General features: G+C 45.9%; 3 protein-coding genes and 1 long non-coding RNA gene across 4 annotated transcripts; 3 read left to right on the top strand and 1 right to left on the bottom strand.

The window, feature by feature from the left end:
• The first annotated feature begins 289 nt into the window (after positions 1-289).
• Positions 290-2456, top strand: LOC106439120 (branched-chain-amino-acid aminotransferase 6). Its single transcript, XM_013880492.3, has 9 exons — positions 290-450; positions 541-718; positions 915-1091; positions 1192-1323; positions 1414-1509; positions 1595-1711; positions 1786-1881; positions 1962-2074; positions 2150-2456. Exons 1-9 carry the CDS (start codon positions 407-409, stop codon positions 2274-2276), a joined length of 1080 nt encoding a protein of 359 aa, XP_013735946.1. The 5' UTR covers positions 290-406; the 3' UTR covers positions 2277-2456.
• Positions 2457-5513: 3057 nt separating this feature from the next.
• On the top strand, positions 5514-7784 carry LOC106442121. The gene is made up of 2 exons (XM_048759584.1): positions 5514-6438; positions 6688-7784. Exons 1-2 carry the CDS (start codon positions 5514-5516, stop codon positions 7782-7784), a joined length of 2022 nt encoding a protein of 673 aa, XP_048615541.1.
• Positions 7785-10272: 2488 nt separating this feature from the next.
• LOC125588301 (meiosis-specific protein ASY2-like) lies at positions 10273-13288 on the bottom strand. Its single transcript, XM_048759583.1, has 4 exons — positions 12463-13288; positions 12249-12383; positions 11266-12164; positions 10273-11187 (listed from the first exon to the last, which is right to left on the bottom strand). Exons 1-4 carry the CDS (start codon positions 13286-13288, stop codon positions 10273-10275), a joined length of 2775 nt encoding a protein of 924 aa, XP_048615540.1.
• Positions 13289-14173: 885 nt separating this feature from the next.
• LOC111206730 lies at positions 14174-17413 on the top strand. The gene is made up of 2 exons (XR_002658980.2): positions 14174-16937; positions 17032-17413. It is a non-coding gene; the product is annotated as an uncharacterized LOC111206730 (long non-coding RNA).
• Positions 17414-19296: the final 1883 nt, after the last annotated feature.

Below are 19296 nucleotides of genomic sequence, written 5' to 3'. Positions count from 1 at the left end.
GAAATGAGGTTTTGGGGATAAAATTTCAAATTTTAAAAAAAAAAAAAAAATTAAAATTTTCAAAGGATAAACTTAGATAAGTGCTATTTTGGTCATTTTAGTTTTTGAATGCTATTTTTGTGATATAAACTTAGAAATGTGCAATTTTGGAGATTTGTTCGGTAACAGTAATGTTCAACAAAGGACGGCCACTTTACGTTATAGTCTTTAGCCATCAGGCATTTAAAACCTAGTTGAACATTCTACAAGTTCGTTACACACTCACTATACAACAATACATTGATGAGACAAAAGGAAACAAAACCCTTAATGACGCCGCCTTATAAACCACGTGAGTCACCACTCCAACCCTCTCTCTCCACTTCACTTCACTGCTTTCTCTCTCTCTCTTCGTCTGCCTCCTTCCATGGCTCCATCTGTGCAACCTTCTTCGTCACCTCTTCGTACAAGGTATAACAAAATCATCAACCTTTATTGTAAAAATCAATCCTTTTTATTGCTAATATCCTGAATCTCTCTTGATATGTGTTGTTTAAACAGTGAAGGCGATGAAAAATATGCGAATGTGAAATGGGAGGAGCTCGGATTCTCTCTGATTCCGACAGATTGCATGTATGTGGCCAAGTGCAGACAAGGAGAGAGTTTCACTGAAGGGAAGATTGTTCCTTACGGTGACATTTCAATCAGCCCTTGTTGTCCTATTCTCAATTATGGCCAGGTGTTCTCTTCTCTCTTTTAACTTGTTCTGATCTTAAAATCAATAACGTTTATTTGCTTGGTATGCCAAATCTCACTGTTTTGTAGATTCATAGTTGTTTGATTTTTTTTAGTGTACAGGGGAGCAAAAAGCTTAGAACTTTAGTGTTTATACATGTATATATGAGAGTTTGAGAGAAGCCCTTTTGGATATGTAGGGACTATTTGAAGGTCTGAAAGCTTACAGGACAGAAGACGACCGGATTCTGATTTTCAGACCTCACGAAAACGCTCTCCGTATGCAAGATGGTGCAGAAAGGCTTTGTATGGCACCACCTTCTGTGGAGTTCTTCGTGGAAGCAGTTAAGCAAACTGTGCTTGCCAACAAGAAATGGGTATATGGACTATGTTACATATGTTTCTCTATTCAATTTGCTATCATCTCCAGAAGTTCCTAAAGGGTGTACGTAATGTTTTTTTTTTTTGGTTTTAAAGGTTCCTCCTCCGGGTAAAGGAGCTTTGTATATAAGGCCTCTGCTAATAGGGAGTGGCGCCATCCTTGGAGTAGCTCCAGCGCCTGAGTACACCTTCCTCATTTATGCATCTCCCGTAGGAGATTACCATAAGGTGAGTTTGTGTTGTGTTGCTGCTGTTATGATGAACACTCGATGAAGTAAACTCTGCCTTAAGACCATTTTTTTTTGTTTCGTCTTGCAGGCAAGCTCAGGTCTGAACCTTAGAGTTGATCATAAAAGTCACCGAGCACATTCTGGTGGAACTGGTGGTGTCAAGAGTTGTACAAACTATTCTCCAGTAAGTTATATTATATAGTCCACAGCAACATGGTTCTTTGAATATCTATTAATCTGATTTATTGTTGTATTGTAAACTCTGAAAGGTTGTGAAGTCGTTGGTGGAAGCAAAGTCATCAGGCTTCTCTGATGTCTTGTTCCTAGACGCGGCAACTGGGAGAAACATCGAAGAGGCGTCTGCTTGTAACATCTTCATTGTCAAGGTACATTATCACATACGATAGAAAGTCTCAACCTTGCATAAACTCATTGATTAGTAATGATTTGTTTTCATTAGGGGAACATTGTGTCCACTCCACCGACTTCAGGAACCATTTTACCAGGAATCACAAGGAAAAGCATAAGCGAGCTAGCCCGTGATATCGGCTATCAGGTTCCAACATTATAATAAAATTTTCATATAGACATTTTTTTTATGAAATCAAGATTCAAAGATCTCAAGATGTTTCACAGGTTCAAGAACGAGATGTTTCAGTGGATGAGTTTTTAGAGGCAGATGAAGTGTTCTGCACGGGAACTGCAGTGGTCGTTAAAGCTGTTGAAACCGTGACCTTCCATGACAAGAAGTGAGTGTTTACATTGTTACATACTAAGACCGTTTCATAAAACATACTTAATGTTGGTTTCGGGGTTGATGGCAGGGTGAAATACAGAACAGGAAAAGAAGCGTTGTCTAAGAAGCTTCACTCGATGTTGACGAGTATTCAGACAGGTCTTGTTGAAGATACAAAAGGTTGGATGGTGGACATCGATCCTTGTCAAGGTTGAGAAGAAGAAGAAGATATGGATAAGCTGATGCTAATGATCTTCACCTTTTACTGAATGGTGTATCTTTCTCTTCTAGAGTGTTTTCTTTTGTTTTCTGTTGTGAGACTTGTAATGAAGACGTGTTACAATGCACTAGGCAGTGTTACAGTTTCAAGGTACTATACGGCATCGTTTCGATTAGGGAGACCAGGGTCGTCGCCGTTGAATAAAAAGTACTAGGAAGGAAAAAAACTTAGGTTTTACCTCATTGCAGTTCTCGATGATGACAATATATGTTAGGAGATGATAAACGTATATAATTCAATGCTGATTCATAGATTTAAGTAAAATAAAAAATTGGCAGCTGTGGTATTTGAACTCACGCCCTTTCGGACCAGAACCTTAATCCGGCGCCTTAGACCGCTCGGCCAAGCTACCTTTGTTGACAATTATGTCGTAATATGTTTAAATATCTTAATCTCTAACGCTCCTCACTACTCATCTCCTGTAGGAGACTACCGTAAGGTGAGTTTCTGTTGTGTGTTGCTGCTGGCTTGAACTATTTTGTCTTCCTGTTACAATATAACTATACTATAAAGTTATTGGAATATATATATTTCTCTAATTTGCTTTTCTATTTTAAACTTTGAAAGATTGTGAAATCGTTGGTATAGAAGCAAAGTCATCAGGTTTCTCTGATGTCTTGTTCCTAGATGCTGCAACTGGGAGAAACATCGAAGAGGCGTCTGCATGCTTCATTGTCAAGGTGCATTCTGTATAGGATGGATTTGACCACCCCACAAGGTCTGAAGAATAGAAAGGCCTGGCCCGTACTAGGAAGAGCGACGGCTCGATCGGTCGGCTTAAGAGTCAGGTCCTTCGGCTTGACTCTTGAGTACTTTTAGTCGATCATCATCGACTGAAGTATGCCCGGCTCAGCGGCTGCTCGGGTGTCTACGGGCTTCTCGGCCCAGCAAAGGAGACCCACCGAGATGGCGTAAATTAGGTCAAGGACGAAACATCAGGACATCTATATAAGTGAAAGGAGAAACAACGAGAGGAGGATCCGAAATCAGCAACTAACACTTGGCGGCTAGATTAGGGTTTTCACCTTTCTTCATCTCGCCGTTAGTTGTACCTTTCCGGTAGCTCGTCGAGCCACCGGCTTCCTTTCTATCGCATTCTCTCCGTTTCTCTTGTAACCGACTGAACGTTCGCCCGACCATAAATAAGACGTCTTTGTTAAACCCACATCTTCTTTATTACCGTTTTCCGATCAAACAGTTGGCGCCCACCGTGGGGCCACTAGCAAAGTAACATCAGCACTATTGTCGTTAGCAACGACAGTTCTTCGTCAGGCGAGGAGCGCGAAGCTCCAGAGGTGAAACCTACGCCTACACCAGTAGCGCCTGCGTCTATGGAAACTATCCTGGCACGCCTCGCCCTACAAGAAGCGGCGCAGAAGGCGGCAGTTGACCAAATCACGGCGATAGCAAAGATCCTTGCTCCTATCGCTGCAAACGCCGAAGCTTCAACAGCGCAGTATCGTCGACACCTGTTCGCCACAGAACGAACCACCGACGTAGCACCTGCGCGGGATAACGATAACCAAAGCGCCGGTAACGACATCAACGCGCACACCGCAAGCGAACTAGCCGCATTAAAACAGTCGGTCCTCGACATCAATTCGAAGATCCACCAGGTGACGACGTCCGCGCCCCAAATCGAGCATGTACTCGCTGAATCTCTTCGTACACCCTTCACGCAAAAGGTTACCGGCGTGCGACTCCAAAAGATGGAAAAACTCCGTCTTCCAACCTTCAAAGGTCTCTCTGACCCTTCTACTCACGTCACGTCTTTTAACATAGCGATGCGATGCGCAAACCTGACCGACGAAGACAAAGACGCCGGTTTTTGCCTACTCTTCGTCGAAACCCTAGAAGGACCGGCCCTTACTTGGTTCACCGGCCTCAGAGAAAACTCCGTCGACTATTTCCACGACCTCTCGACGGCTTTCCTTAAGAATTATATCATGTTCACCAACCAGGAAGCGACCGTGTCAGATTTGTGGAACCTCACTCACGCCAGCGACCAAAGTCTACGCGACTTCATGGAGAAATTCAAAGCTATTGTCTCGAAGATCGATATTCCAGACCATATCGCCGTCGAATCTTTGATGAACACCTTGCACGTCGACTCCACATTCCGTCAGGATCTCTACCGATACCCGACAAAATCTGTCTCCGACGCCATCGCTCGCTCGCATAACTTTATCCGCATGGAAGAAGACACCAGAGCAAAGTTCACAAAAGAAGCAGCAGCGAAACAGCGACACTCCCGAACAAACGACACCCGCCCCGAGCCCCGCCAGCACTCCACCGGTGGAAATACCACTCATAAGCGAGGCTACGTTAGCTCGGTCGGTAATGAGGAATCTCCAAAATCAGCAGCCATCACGCGAGAGAAAGGCTGGAACCACTGGGATCGAGACCCCGCTCCGAAGCAGTCAAGCTCATCCGAACCAGCGAGTTCAAACTCCGAGGAGCCAAAAAAATGGTGCCTCTACCACAAAAGGGATTCCCATGACACGAAGGAATGCAAGGTCCTCATCGGGCAGTTTTTCGAAGGGATCACTAACGGGACAATCCAAATGCCCACCTCTCCTACGACACCGAAAACCACCAAAAGCTGGAGTAAGAACAAGGAGAAGAAGGCACAGAAGTCTCAAAAGAACACGGCCCCGAGCGAGGAAAGAGTAAGCCCCGAGCGCACTCCCGTCAACAACGTCGGCCCCGCCAACGATTCATCAGAAGACGAACACCCGCGTCGCCGGCGACGAGTGGAAGTCATACTCTCTCTCCCTTGCGACTCCTCTGACGATGACGTCCCGACAGTGCAACCAGATCCGTGCGATAAAATGGACAGCAAAGATAAGCAGTCTCTCGCTCCCTCGACAACAGATAAAGACCTGCACATTCTATTGACGCGAAAGAGCGCTACGAGCAAAAAAACAGGAACCACCGACCTCCGTGCGACCATCCCAAAATGCAACGCCCGGAGAGTCGGTCAAACTGGCGACCTTTATGACCAGCTCAATTCAAAGGCCGACGACCTGCGAATCCAACTCAACCGTTCGAAAGGGTCAGATCTGCGACGACGTCTCGAATCAAAACTCCTAAAATCGAGAACACAACCGACGATTTGAGGAAGCAACTCGAATCAATGCAAGCCACCCGAGCCCCGCACATTAGCGTCATAATGGGCGGATCACCACCTTGCGGTGACTCGGTTCGAGCCGTCAAGGATTACAAACGTCAAGCAACCACCTCTAAGAAGTGGCCTTCTCCAGTCGAAAATGATCACCAGATCACTTTTTCGGCACTGGACACCAAGGGCGTCCACATGCCACATAACGATCCTCTCCTTGTCGACCTTGACATCGGTGAATGTCTAGTCGCAAAAGTCCTTATTGATACCGGCAGCTCAGTCGATCTCATCTTTCGCGACACACTCGACAAAATGGGAGTTGATTTAAGGGATATGAAGCCTTCCTCTCGCACGCTCACCGGCTTCAACAGAGCCTCGGAGCAAATGATCGGGACAATTCGTCTTCCAGTACACGCAGGTGGTATAACCCGCACCGTCAAGTTTTCCGTCATCCGTGCCAAAGCACCCTATAATGCCATACTCGGAACACCATGGCTGCATTACATGAAAGCCATTCCTTCAACTTATCATCAATGCATCAAGTTTCCCGGAAAAGACGGCAAAACACAGACGATTCGGGGAGATCAACAAGCCGCGAGAGAACAGCTGATCGCAACTGTAAAGATGCAGCAACAAGCTTCCCTTGTCAACTCCGTCAGTAAACCACTCCACAAGATATACCCCCAGAAGGAGGAAGTTCGCGAAATCGCAATTGATGAGTCCGACCCGATGAAAATCATCCGAGTTGGCGTCTACCTTTCCGACGACATATGTTCAAGGATCATCTCTTTCATCAAAGACAACGCCTCGACGTTCGCCTGGAAGACTTCCGACATGACGGGGATCGACCCCGCAGTTACCTCCCATGAACTGCACGTTGACCCGACGTTCAAACCCATCCGACAGAAGCGACGAAAACTCGGTCTAGAACGATCTAAAGCCATAAACGAAGAAGTCGACAGGCTCCTCGACGCGGGTTTCATTACCGAAGTCCGATACCCCGAATGGTTGGCTAACCCGGTTGTCGTCAAAAATAAAAACGGCAAATGGCGCATATGCGTTGACTTCACGGACCTCAACAAGGCATGCCCAAAGGACAGTTACCCACTCCTTCATATCGATCGTCTCGTCGAATCAACTGCTGGTAACAAACTCCTAACCTTCATGGACGCTTTCTCGGGATACAACCAGATCTTGATGCATCCCGACGATCGCGAGAAAACAGCATTCATCACCGACAGAGGGACCTACTGCTACAAGGTGATGCCCTTTGGACTAAAGAACGCCGGCGCGACTTATCAGCGACTCGTCAACCGAATGTTCGCCGATCAGCTTGGCAACACCATGGAAGTATACATCGACAATATGTTAGTCAAATCGCTCAAGACCGACGATCACCTAAACAACTTACACGACTGCTTCAAGATCTTGAACGATTATGGGATAAAGCTCAACCCGGCCAAATGTACCTTCAGTGTCACTTCGGGAGAATTCCTCGGCTACATTGTCACTCAACGAGGAATCGAAGCTAACCCCAAGCATATCTCGGCGATCCTCGACCTTCCAAGCCCAAAGAACAGCCGTGAAGTCCAGCGACTAACCGGACACATAGCAGCTCTCAACAGGTTCATCTCGCGATCAACCGATAAGTGTCTTCCCTTCTACGAGATACTAAGGGGAAATAAGAGGTTCGTCTGGGACGAAAAGTGCGAGGAGGCGTTCAATCAACTCAAGCATTACCTCACAACCCCCCCAGTACTATCGAAGCCAGAAGCCGGCGACACATTGTCCCTCTACATAGCCGTCACATCCTCCGCCGTCAGCAGCGTGCTCATTCGAGAGGATCGGGGAGAACAGAAACCAATCTTTTACACAAGTAAAAGGATGACCGAGCCGGAGACGAGATACCCAACACTCGAAAAGATGGCCTTAGCTGTCGTCACCTCGGCCAGGAAATTGCGACCCTACTTTCAGTCGCACACGATTGAAGTACTGTCCAATCAACCACTCCGAACGGTTATGCATAATACTAACCAGTCAGGACGGTTGACTAAATGGGCGATGGAACTGAGCGAACATGACATCGTGTACAAGAATCGCACAGCAGCAAAGTCGCAGGTCCTTGCCGACTTCTTGATCGAGTTAACACCAGAGCTGGAGCAAGACCTTATCCTACCAAGTGTAAACTGGGTCCTACACGTCGACGGTTCATCCACGAGTAAAGGGTCGGGAGCAGGAGTGCAACTGCAATCACCAACAGGAGAACTCATCCGGCAGTCATTCAGTTTTGGTTTTGCGGCGTCAAACAGAGAAGCTGAGTAGGAATCCCTCATCGCGGGGCTCCGTCTCGCCAAGGCAGTGAAAGCCAAAAGAATCAGTGCTTACTGCGACTCTCAACTTGTCGTAAGCCAGTACCTTGGCGATTACGACGTCCGCAATGACAGGATGGACGCCTACCTCAAACTCGTCCAAGACCTCACGCGAGACTTCGAGTTCTTCGAACTCACGAAGGTTCCTCGCGGAGAAAATGTCTGTGCCGACGCCCTCGCTGCTCTAGGAAGCAAGCTACACGATCAAGTCAAGAGGACAATCCCAATCCATAAAATCGAGAAACCGAGCATCGACACGAAGGCAGCGCAGACTGCGATTGCAGCAGCGATTAGCGAAGCGATGGACATCGACGAAGCAGAACCTCCTTCGCAAGATGATTAGCCAACAGATTGGCGCAAGGAACTCATCGATTACCTCGCTGAAGGTTTATTACCCGCCGAGAAATGGGATGCGCGGCGACTGAAGCGACATAGCGCACACTACGTTGTCATGGACGGGGAACTACACCGATGGACCACGACGAAGGTGCTACTCAAATGCATCTCCGGCGACGAAACGAGAGTAGTCATGGCCGAAACACACGAAGGAGCAGCATGCAATCACTCGGGCGGACGAGCTCTCGCATTAAAAGTAAAGAATCTCGGATTTTACTGGCCAACCATGAACGCCGACTGCGAGACATACGTGCGCAAGTGCGACAAATGCCAGCGTCACGCTTCCACCATACACAGCCCAACGGAGTTCCTTCATACCCTAACTGCTCCATACCCATTCATGCGATGGGGAATGAACATCATCGGTCCAATGCCGGCATCTCGCCAAAAGAAGTTCATCCTGGTCCTCACAGATTACTTCACCAAGTGGGTTGAAGCCGAAGCCTATGCCAGCATCACCGACAAGGAGGTGCAAAACTTCGTCTGGAAGAACATAATCTGCCGACACGGGCTCCCATACGAGATCATCACAGACAACGGTTCACAATTCATCTCGCATCATTTCAAGGGATTCTGCGACAGATGGCGAATACGACTCAACATGTCGACCCCGAGAAACCCGCAGAGTAATGGCCAAGCCGAGTCGACGAACAAGACCATCATCGACGGTCTGAAGAAACGACTCGACTTAAAAAAAGGTTGCTGGGCAGATGAACTAGACGGTGTCCTGTGGTCCCACAGAACAACTCCTCGCGGAGCGACGAAAACTACACCCATCTCGATGGCCTACGGCATCGAGGCAATGGCTCCCGCAGAGGTAAATGTGACGAGTCTGCGCCGATCGCGAATGCCACAAAACACCGAACTCAACCGCGACATGCTGCTCGACGCACTCGACGACATCGAGGAAAAGCGCGACCAAGCATTACTCCGTATCCAGAACTACCAGCACCAAATCGAGAGCTACTACAACAAAAAGGTCAAATCGCGTCCTTTCGAAATAGACAACCTTGTCTTAAGAAAGGTCTTCGAAAACACCAAGGAGTGGAAAGCCGGCAAGCTCGGAGCCAACTGGGAAGGACCCTACAAGATAGTCGAAGTCATCAAACCAGGAGTATACCGCCTCGAGACTTCAACAGGCGAAGCAATACCGAGAGCTTGGAACTCCAAACACCTCCGCCTCTTCCACCCTTAGTCGAGACGAACGCCGTACCGAGTAAATGCGCCACTAAGGCCACTTTTACTCGCTCTCAGCAAACGGCGAAAGAACGACCAACGGTCACGTTCTCCCTAAAAAAAAAAAAAAAAAAAAAAAAAAACTGAGTAAATGCGCCTCAAAGTCCACTTTTACTCGCAACCCAAGAACTACGAATGACTTGATTCCCGCAAAGGGATACGTAGGCAGCCCAAACGAAAAGGGTCCAGCCAAAAAAAAAAAAAATGACAAACCCCCCCTCCCCGAGGAATCGATCTCGGAAGCAGACGATCACTTGAGCGATGCCTACGCGAGCACGCCCCGGCTTCTCGAACAAGCGTATTGGTATTCGTATCCCACGTTGGATATGTCCTGATCAGACACGTATCCACGGGAGTCGACCGTGTCGAGATTCAAACCAACACGGCCGAGACAATGACTCTAATTCACCCTATAATTTACTAAGTAAGTTCTGGCCCGCCGAACGCTAGGAAATTACATTAGGATCGATTTGGAACCGTCAACGTCGAAAACTCGCAATTAACAACGAAACTCAAATGACGAACGATCGCGAGTCAAAGAGAACGACCGAGACAAAGTCATGACGAGCTTAACACCACAACAATTCGATGTCTCGAATAATGATTACACTAAATAAACAAAGTCACTTCGAATTTTGAGAAATCATGCATTTGATAGACAAGTACGATAAACGATAAACAGTTTGATACGATTCGAAGAGTTGGAAATAAAAGAAGAAAAACAACAAAGTAGAAGCCTCAAAAGGCAAAAGTCTAAAAGCAACAACACAAGTCCTCCGGGACTGAAAAGAAACAACATACAAGAGAAGCTAGTCCTCCCGGCCGCTTTCACGATCGTTGAGGACGGAGAGCTCCGAAGCCCTGACACTCGACTCACGAGCAGCCGGAGAAACACACGCTTCGTCTGATCTCGGGATGATCTCTGGATCGGCCAAAGGGCCTTCAAGAAGAGGCGTCGGGTCTTCGTGCCGCGCTTCAGTTGGATGAGTAGGCGGAACGTGAAGACTCGCTGCAGTCTCCGGATCAATTAAGCCGGCGTTGGACCCATACGGATCGAGACTCGCCAAGATTCGAGCATCCATAAACTGAGAGTCCAATACGAGAGGAGAAAGTGTGAGATCTTCCTCGGGTATCTCACCCACCCTAAGCTTCTGGGCTTCCTGCTCGTATTTCTTTTCTTGCTCGGCGAATATCTCGATAGTAGCTTGCGAAATATCGCTCCCAGCCCTCTTCAAAGCCTCAAGGCATTTCCTGGTTCCGAAGGCTTGGCTATGAAGCAACCGGGCCTCCTCGTAGGGACCTCGTCGCTCTTCTCGGGAGCGAATCCTAGCGAAGTGACGTTTAGCTTTCGCGGCCATCTCGGCCTCAACTCTTCCTCTTTCCCTCGTCACTTCCAGGATTCTGGAATCTCTAAGGCGCCTCATCTCTCCTTCATGAGACGCAGCGAGAGAAACCTTCTCGCTCTCAAGTCCGGCGTTCTTCCGCTCGAGCTCATGGACGACTCCTCGGGATGTCTCCAACTCGGCTTTGAGCTCGTCCCTTCGAACAATGATGCGAGCAACCATCCCGTTAAGCCTCTCGACGTCAGCCCTCGATGCATTCAGCTGGCGAGCAGAAGCTTCCTCTCTATCCGCTTGCTCCTTCTTAGCCAGCTCGAGTTCGCCCAAAGCTCCCTTCATGGCAGTGTCGTATTTATCAATCACGACGTTCATCGCGCTGTCCCCCTAAACAAACTAGGTGATGAAAATTGTAAAAAAAAATTTAATTAAGGAACGAAACCAAAAAAAAACCGAGCCATTTACCAGCAGCTTGGCCCTCGCAGCTTCCTCGTATTCGCTCCCAAAGATGAGGTCCTTCACGGCGGGCAAAGGTTTCGCCCTCCCCCTTAGTTGGCGAAGGAACTCTCCGCACTTCTCGGGAACGTACACTAGAGGGGCCGGTCCCTCGTAGTGAAACGAAACCTTGTCCGGAAAGTTGACTCCGGGCACCCTCCTCAAGATAGGGGAGCCGCGAGAAGAAGTACCGATCTGAGCGGCTCCTTCTCCAATGAGAGCCGGAGTTCCCTCGCGAGAAGACGCCAGAATAGGAGATCGCGCCTCGTCGCCAACTCCATCGTTAGGCCTCCTGATCAAAAGCGGTGACTCTCCGCTGACCCCTTCAGAACCGTCCGGACGGGCGGCACTAAGAGGAGTTTCAGATTCCTCCCCTCCACCAACTTCCTCCGCATCGTTCCATTCTCCCGAGATTTCAGCCTTAGAAGCCTCCTCTTCGGGCTGAAGTTCTTCTTCTTGGACATCGCCCTCCTCAATCTCAGCCGGTTCTTCAGGACTCTCCGACCGCTCGTCAACGGGCTTCTTTGTCCTCTTCTTCTTCTTCTTCTTCTTCTTCTGGGGTTCGCCGGAAGGAGGTACGTCGCTCGCCTCCTCGGCGCTCACCTCTACTTCCGAGCCGCCCCTCTTCCTTTTTTTACCCTTCCCTGCGTTTCTAGCATCAGAAGGGGGAACCCCACCAGCGCGAGGAGCCGCCGTCGAGGGTCCTTCCCCGTTGGCCAGCCCCAGCTGGGCGGCTAATATCGCGCTCAAATCAGGAAGAGTTCCCATCCTCTTTGCTTCAGAAACTTGCCTCTGGATGTCCTTCGGGAAGATGTCTAGTCTCTTGGTGCGAATAGGAAGAACGGTCGGAAGATCGGATCTCCACTCTCCTGAAAACAAAAGGCAGAAAGGTCAGGACGCGACAAGTAAACTTTGCGATCGAAAGAATAACCTGAAACGGCGAGAGAACGCACTTCGAGCGATCCGGTCCTTAAGCTCGCGAATCCTCTCAACGGAAATTTCGGACCAACGGTAAATTCGAAGCAAAGCGACGGCTCGAACGCTCTTCAGGAAATCCTCCGGATAGACTGGAGACGTAGGATGGCAAACTGCGAGCACAGCAAAAAAAAAAAGGAGGTTTCGTTAAGATCGACAAACTCAGACGTAGCTCGCGACAAGATATTCTACCACAAGAACGGTTCCATAGAACCCGATAGCCCTCTCGAGGGGGCTCCTCGAAAGCCGAGTCGTCGGACTTGAGGAAGAAATAAGAGCGCTGCCAATTCTGCGTCTTGTTTGGATGACCGGCGCACACATTGCAGTGTGTTCGCATCTTCACCGAATAGGTTCCGTCCTTCATGTCGGTTATCGAGGTCATCTCCTCGAATGACCTGACGCTCATCGGCATGTCGATCTGATCCGCTAGAACTGATAAAGTGACGGCCAGTCGCAGCGAGCCGTTCAGTAACTGACTGATCGCGAGATCTCGCAGCCTAGCGTACGCGGTGATCAGTCGCGGGATGGGGAACCAACATCGAGTGTCATCCTGGAAATAGGACTCGTAAACCGTCTGGTATCCGATCGGAGGAGACCAAGGCCTTTGCTCTTTCGTAGGAATGAGGAAGGTCACGCCTGTAGCGTTCGCGGCCCGAAGAACCCTCTTCACGCTCCTCGGGGTCGACTTAGTCTCGTCCACGCCGTTCCAATCTTGACCAGCCACGAAAGCAGGACGCAATAAGTCAGGGTGCAGTCGTGGAAGCTCCTCGAAAATCCCTTCGGGGTATAAGGTCGTCAGAAACAACTCGGCTTCAGAACCGTCGTCTTCCGAAGGAACGTCTTCCACTGCACGAGCTCTCAAGGTAATCGAGTCAACGGGCACCGCCCCGCTCTGTCTATCTCTCGCACACTCCGTCGCGTCCCTCACAGCGACGTTCTCACTTCCTTCTCTCGCAAGCCTCGTCGCATCTGCGACTAAAAGCCTCTGGGAGCGAGACAAATTGACTGTATCCATCATCGCCGTACGATGAGCCGATTCGAGTTCCCCGGTGCAACCGCCGTCAGGATTCCTAGCCGAAGCCGACGTCGCCGCAACTGATTTCCCCTTCTGCTGCCTCTATAGTCTCTGAACTGACGACATGGTGGGGCAAGATGGCGAAGAATGCGTCAAAAGAAGGCTATAATACTTAGAGAGATAAGGAAAGAAGAGAGAAAGTACCTTTGATCGCGGAGGAGAACTTGAAGAAATGAGAGGGGGTCTGCGTATTTATAAGGAAAAGAGAGGGTGGGGGAAACTCCAGGTGCTATCATTAGGTCTATTCGGGCCTAAACGGGCCTCGAAATCCACCCTAAAAACCCAGCGGACCCTCACGATGATTCCGCTTCCCGACATATTATGGAAGGAAGAGAAGGGGGGGAAACTCGAGGCGTCATTAAATTCAAACGGGCCCGTTTGGGCCTCGAAACTCTCCCAAATGTCCAGCGGACCCTCGCGACGTTTCAGCTTCTCGTCTAAATCAGATGTCAGTCATATTAAAATCAGAATAAACCAACGGTTAATCTAGACACGTCAGTCGGGACCCAAATATCCGCGACTAATCGATCTCAAGCGGAAATATCCCAGAACCTTCCCTGCGACACAACGACCAAAGGGAGCGATGAAGCTTCTCCTGCTCGCGTCTGAGAGAACGACACCGTGCGACTCATCGACCAATCGCTCCAACCTTCCGACAGGCCCTCTATTCCCTCAAGCCTTCAAACCTTAGAATCCATCACGAGCCAGAAAGCACTTCACTCGCTAATGTACTGGGGGGGGGGGGGGGACTTACTGTATAGGATGGATTTGACCACCCCACAAGGCCCGAAGAATAAAAAAGCCTGGCCCGTACTAGGAAGAGCGACGGCTCAATCGGTCGGCTTAAGAGTCAGGTCCTTCGGCTTGACTCTTGAGTACTTTTAGTCGATCATCATCGACTGAAGTATGCCCGGCCCAGCGGCTGCTCGGGCGTCTACGGGCTTCTCGGCCCAGCAAAGGAGGCCCACCGAGATGGCGTAAATTAGGTCAAGGACGAAACATCAGGACATCTATATAAGGGAAAGGAGAAACAACGAGAGGAGGATCCGAAATCAGCAACTAACACTTGGCGGCTAGATTAGGGTTTTCACCTTTCTTCATCTCGCCGTTAGTTGTACCTTTCCGGTAGCTCGTCGAGCCACCGGCTTCCTTTCTATCGCATTCTCTCCGTTTCTCTTGTAACCGACTGAACGTTCGCCCGACCATAAATAAGACGTCTTTGTTAAACCCACATCTTCTTTATTACCGTTTTCCGATCAAACACATTCACATATGATTGACAGGATCGCAACCTTTTAAAGTTCCTCTGCATCAAGTCATTCAGTAGTAATGACTATGTGTCTTCACCGGGGATAATGTGTTGAATATCATCACTTTGGTGTCTTCTATATTTTTGGTTTTATTGTTTCATTATCCTAGTTTCTATTTGGTCCTAATTTCTACTGATTTCTCAAATAATCACATGTATTATTCTTTTCATGTCGAATTTGTTGATTTTCCGCTCTTACCTATCGTGTATCACATTGCGATATCTATCAATGTCATGGACTGTTATAGTTGATTCCCCTCTCAAATGGAAAGATTTATTTGATTTCCAGCTATCTAGTGTAGGAGAAGGCACAACTTTGTCATTTGAGATATTCATGATTATTCATGTCGAGCAGTTGACATTTAAAGCACTTGGAGGACGTTTTAGAAAGAGAGAAACTCACTATCCATATTAAAGCAATGAGCATGAACACAAACTATAAAAAAAGGTACAAAGAGAACGTAACCAGGAAGATTTGGAGATGTTCAAAAATACATGCAAGGTTGATTACTTTCTACTATATGAATGGTGATTGAGACTGCATAAATATGTTAGAAAACAACATGGAGAAACAACTAAAGCTTAAAAGAGAACACTGGCTGTATAGCTCATCATTCTTTGGAAAATAGCTCGAGTTGTTTAAACGCCCTACTGATAACACTGAGTCAAGGCTTGGTGAGATGAATATCAGAAGCGCCTCGTGCAGCATCTGTAGTGGGAGCAACATCGATACCAATATTGGCTCTCTTCAAACCAGGAGCATCCATAACCAGTCATCCTACAATATATATGCTTCAATTCTTGCAACTTTTTCACAATCTCGTACTTCTGCTATGGCTGATCGCTGTAGAAAGAGAGCATGTTCATGAACAAAAAAAAACTCTTCTTAACCAACCTGGGAAGACAGCAGCAAAGGCATCAGCTTTCTCAACTGTTCAACGGGAACATCAGCCAGGCTTACGTCTTTGTGATTACCATGTAGAGAAGCTGATGCTGATGGATACGTGTTTGATCCCATATCAAGCCTATGTCAGAGTCTATTTGGCAATAGCAAGTTGATCTCCTATTTTGACCCCAAAAAAAGAAAGTTGGTCTCCTATAAGAAAACCAATACTACATAAGATTAAAGCCAATGATAGAAGAAAATAGACATATATTAACCGATGATCATCTTTATGTTGATACTGATACTGTATTACTGTATCATGTCTTGGAGGATCAAACCAAGGCAACACACCAACGAATTCACGTGGACCACCAAAGCTTTTTTAATATCATCAAAAGAAAAAGGTTTTAAAGGTTAAATCAATAAAGAGAAGAAACATACTAAAACTTGAAGTGCAGCAAAACAAAATCAGTTCGTAGGTACCTGCTCTGGAGAAATATATAAAGAAAATATTGTACCTTTATATTGGTTGGTGATGGATCTGACTCGAGCAAACACAGAGTTCAGGTTGTTATCAACGACCTGTTAAGAAAGCAATAGATTAATTAGCAATGTCGACAGCATAACTTATAATCAATAGATCACAAAGAGGTTAATCAAGGAGACTAAAAATACCTTCAACCTCAGAAAATACCGTCGATATAAATATTCCTCCAAAAAAATCAGCCTAACAATCATCAGTATCCTAACCAAAAAAGAAAAAAAAACAAAAGTAGGATTATATCATTACTAGGAAAATCAACCCAATAATAGTACAAGGTTCTCTCAGGAGCACGACACATCAAATTTTTAAATGTTAGAGATTGACATGTCATTAACTGAAAAAAAAGGTTGAAAAGCCAATCAAAATATTTTGTTTCTCCACGTCATATTTGTTTGGTCTTGTGCTTATAGAGAATCTTAAGGACGTCGGTGATTTTGACAGTCTCCGCCTCCAAATCATAAGCCGCCCCTGTGCAGCTTCTTTGCATGGTTTATCAACTTTCTCGATTCCCAATTTCGACAGCTCCGCCTCCAAATCATACGCCGACTCGAAGATAACATAAACCCCCTTGCTCTCAACGAAGCTTGGCCTCCTCCGTCGAAAGCTCTGATTTTGGAGATTTCTTTAAAGTACCCATCGTTTATAGATTAAGAAAGTTTGGCCCTTGATCTTGATTTTAGGATATAAGTGTATTGCTGGAAGTTGCTTTCATCATTCATCATTGATGATCGGGATCGAGTATACTGTAGAGTGAAAGGCGTGTTTGTACAGTTTCACCTCTCCCGGAGGTCCAATGTACCCGACAAGGGCTGTTCGTCATGCAGCCTGGGACGCTTTGGATTCCCTCTTTCCGGTGAGTATTTTGATTACAAGATCATTTCATCTAAGACTTTAGATCACAAAATATGGACAGGCTTGGCTTATGACATTGTAATATTGCCTTGCAGGTGGGGCGTTACCCGAGGCATCTCATCAGTCTATTTTTCAGGCTGTTGTATCCATGGTACTGGCCATCATCGTGCTGGAACTCTGTGGTTTCTTGCGTTAAGGCGGTACTCTATTCCATCGTAAGGCTCATCTTTTCACGGCAAGAAAAGCCAAGGCAAAGCTGAATAGCTTCTACATATGATTGAAGCTCGCTGCAGGAATCCAATCCCTTGTGTATAGAATGTGATTTTGGTCACAATGAGGCACACCAAGAGAACTTTACATAAGCCCCTCTTTGGTCACTTTCCTATCCTCAGTAACCTTATAACTCATATTACAAATTGTATTGTCATGACTGGACACAACTTTTCGAGTGAATACATACAGAAAAAGTAGGGCACACATGCTTGCTATAATGTTCCAAGCTTAGTACAAATAAAGCAAAGTTGCAGTAATCTGCAGGAGGCATGAAAAGGTTCTGTTGTTACAAGCAAAGCTTCGAAAATAATTATATTTTTATAAATCATGACTAAATTCAGGGAATGATGCTTTAATAAATAATCATCATCAAACAAAACTAATAAAAAAAGTGATAGTTGAATAAAATGAGAAGGCTATGTGATGAGCTCCTCTCTTATTTCTATTTAATATATAGTAAAAAAAACAGTGACAAATAAAACGTGACAGTGCAATAAAACGTGATAGAAAGAAAAAAACCATGCCAAAAAACTGACGAGCCTTTATCTTATTTCTTTTACTTAATAATAATATAAACCTATCATTTGATCAAAAAAAAAAATATATAAACCTATCAAAGAATGCTGTATTACGTCCGTATAGATAATATCTATTAATACAACTATAGAATATTTAATACATCTATTTCAAACACCTTTTGTTCACACCCTTAGCCTAATGATTCTAAATAGTTTGGAATTGAGGAATGAGACAAACGAAACGAGAAGAAGTGAAAGAACACATTGAAAAAACATAAAAACAAAGAAAATTTATAAACTCATAGACAATATTGAGTTTTAGCTTGATCAATGATAATTCAGTTGTATATATCTATGAAATCAATTTCCATCTTAAGTTTACACTTTATCATCAAAAACAATTATACCAAACTAAAAATGTTTTAATAAATTATCAGCATAAAACAAAATCCGCAGCGTAGGGTGGGTACTAATCTAGATACAGACTGATATGACAAAAATATGAAAGCTAGCTGCACAAGCATAATGGAAGCGACATACATTGCTGATGCTCCCACGAAGTCTATCACCCCCACCAGCACGACAAAGTGGGCCACCATGCCAGTTCTTGTTAGAACCAAGAGATTTCATGTGGGGGTTTTTCCACCTCAACAATGATTTACTTTCAGGTTAGTGCAACTTCTGACAACTTTTAAAACACGGCAATAAAGGAAACCACAATCTGGCTGAGACGAAGGTTATAAAAAAAGGCTTATATAATACTGATGTTTGAGAAAGAGAAACCTTTCATTGGCCTTAATCTCCATTTGCCTTCCTCTTTAGCCATGTTTTTACTTTTACATTCACACATGATGTTAGGAGTTTTCAAGGCTCGTAAGACAAATGTTGTAGTATAAATGAATGTCGAACCAGTTCTGAGGGATATCAAAGCACCGAGAATGCAAGTACTCACTTAATCTAAGTGCAACCAATGATTTAGATGGGTTTTAAACTACTACTAATACTAGAAAGCAATTACAAAACAATACTTTCTTGACTAAGGGAAAAGAGAACTCATGGGCATAGGGATTATACCTTGGGTGATCAAGTTTCGAACTAAGGATGGCAAATGATCACTCAAACTATCAACCTTAAGCTTAGACATAATCTTAAACAATCTCCATGTCTAGATGAATGTTCATTTACTAACATATTTCAAACATCAAATGTCTTTGGTTGAATAATATGAAAGCAATCATTACTAACAAGTCTATTGGCTATCTTAACACCTTTAACAACAAATGTCTTTGGTAAAGTATGTTAAAAGCTTAGGAGAGTTGTCTCAGGCATTTCATCAAACACCTTGTGGGTGGGAAATGCCTAAAGATCAACTTTTGAGAGGCCAACTCAGAAGATGCATTATGAATACTCTACTAGCAAGGAATAAGAAGGATCTACACTATAACATCCTAGATCTAGCCTAATCACCCTTAATCTCCCTAACCCATGAATTCAAGAGTGGATTACTCACTACTCTTCATGATTCCTCTTAAATCCATACTGGATTTCAGATTAATCATGTAGAAAAAT

The sequence above is a fragment of the Brassica napus genome, chromosome C6, assembly GCF_020379485.1.
Source record: "Brassica napus cultivar Da-Ae chromosome C6, Da-Ae, whole genome shotgun sequence".
Taxonomy (NCBI): Eukaryota; Viridiplantae; Streptophyta; class Magnoliopsida; order Brassicales; family Brassicaceae; genus Brassica; species Brassica napus.
Note: the sequence above shows the minus strand (reverse complement) of the source record. Positions and strands in the feature narration are given on the sequence as shown.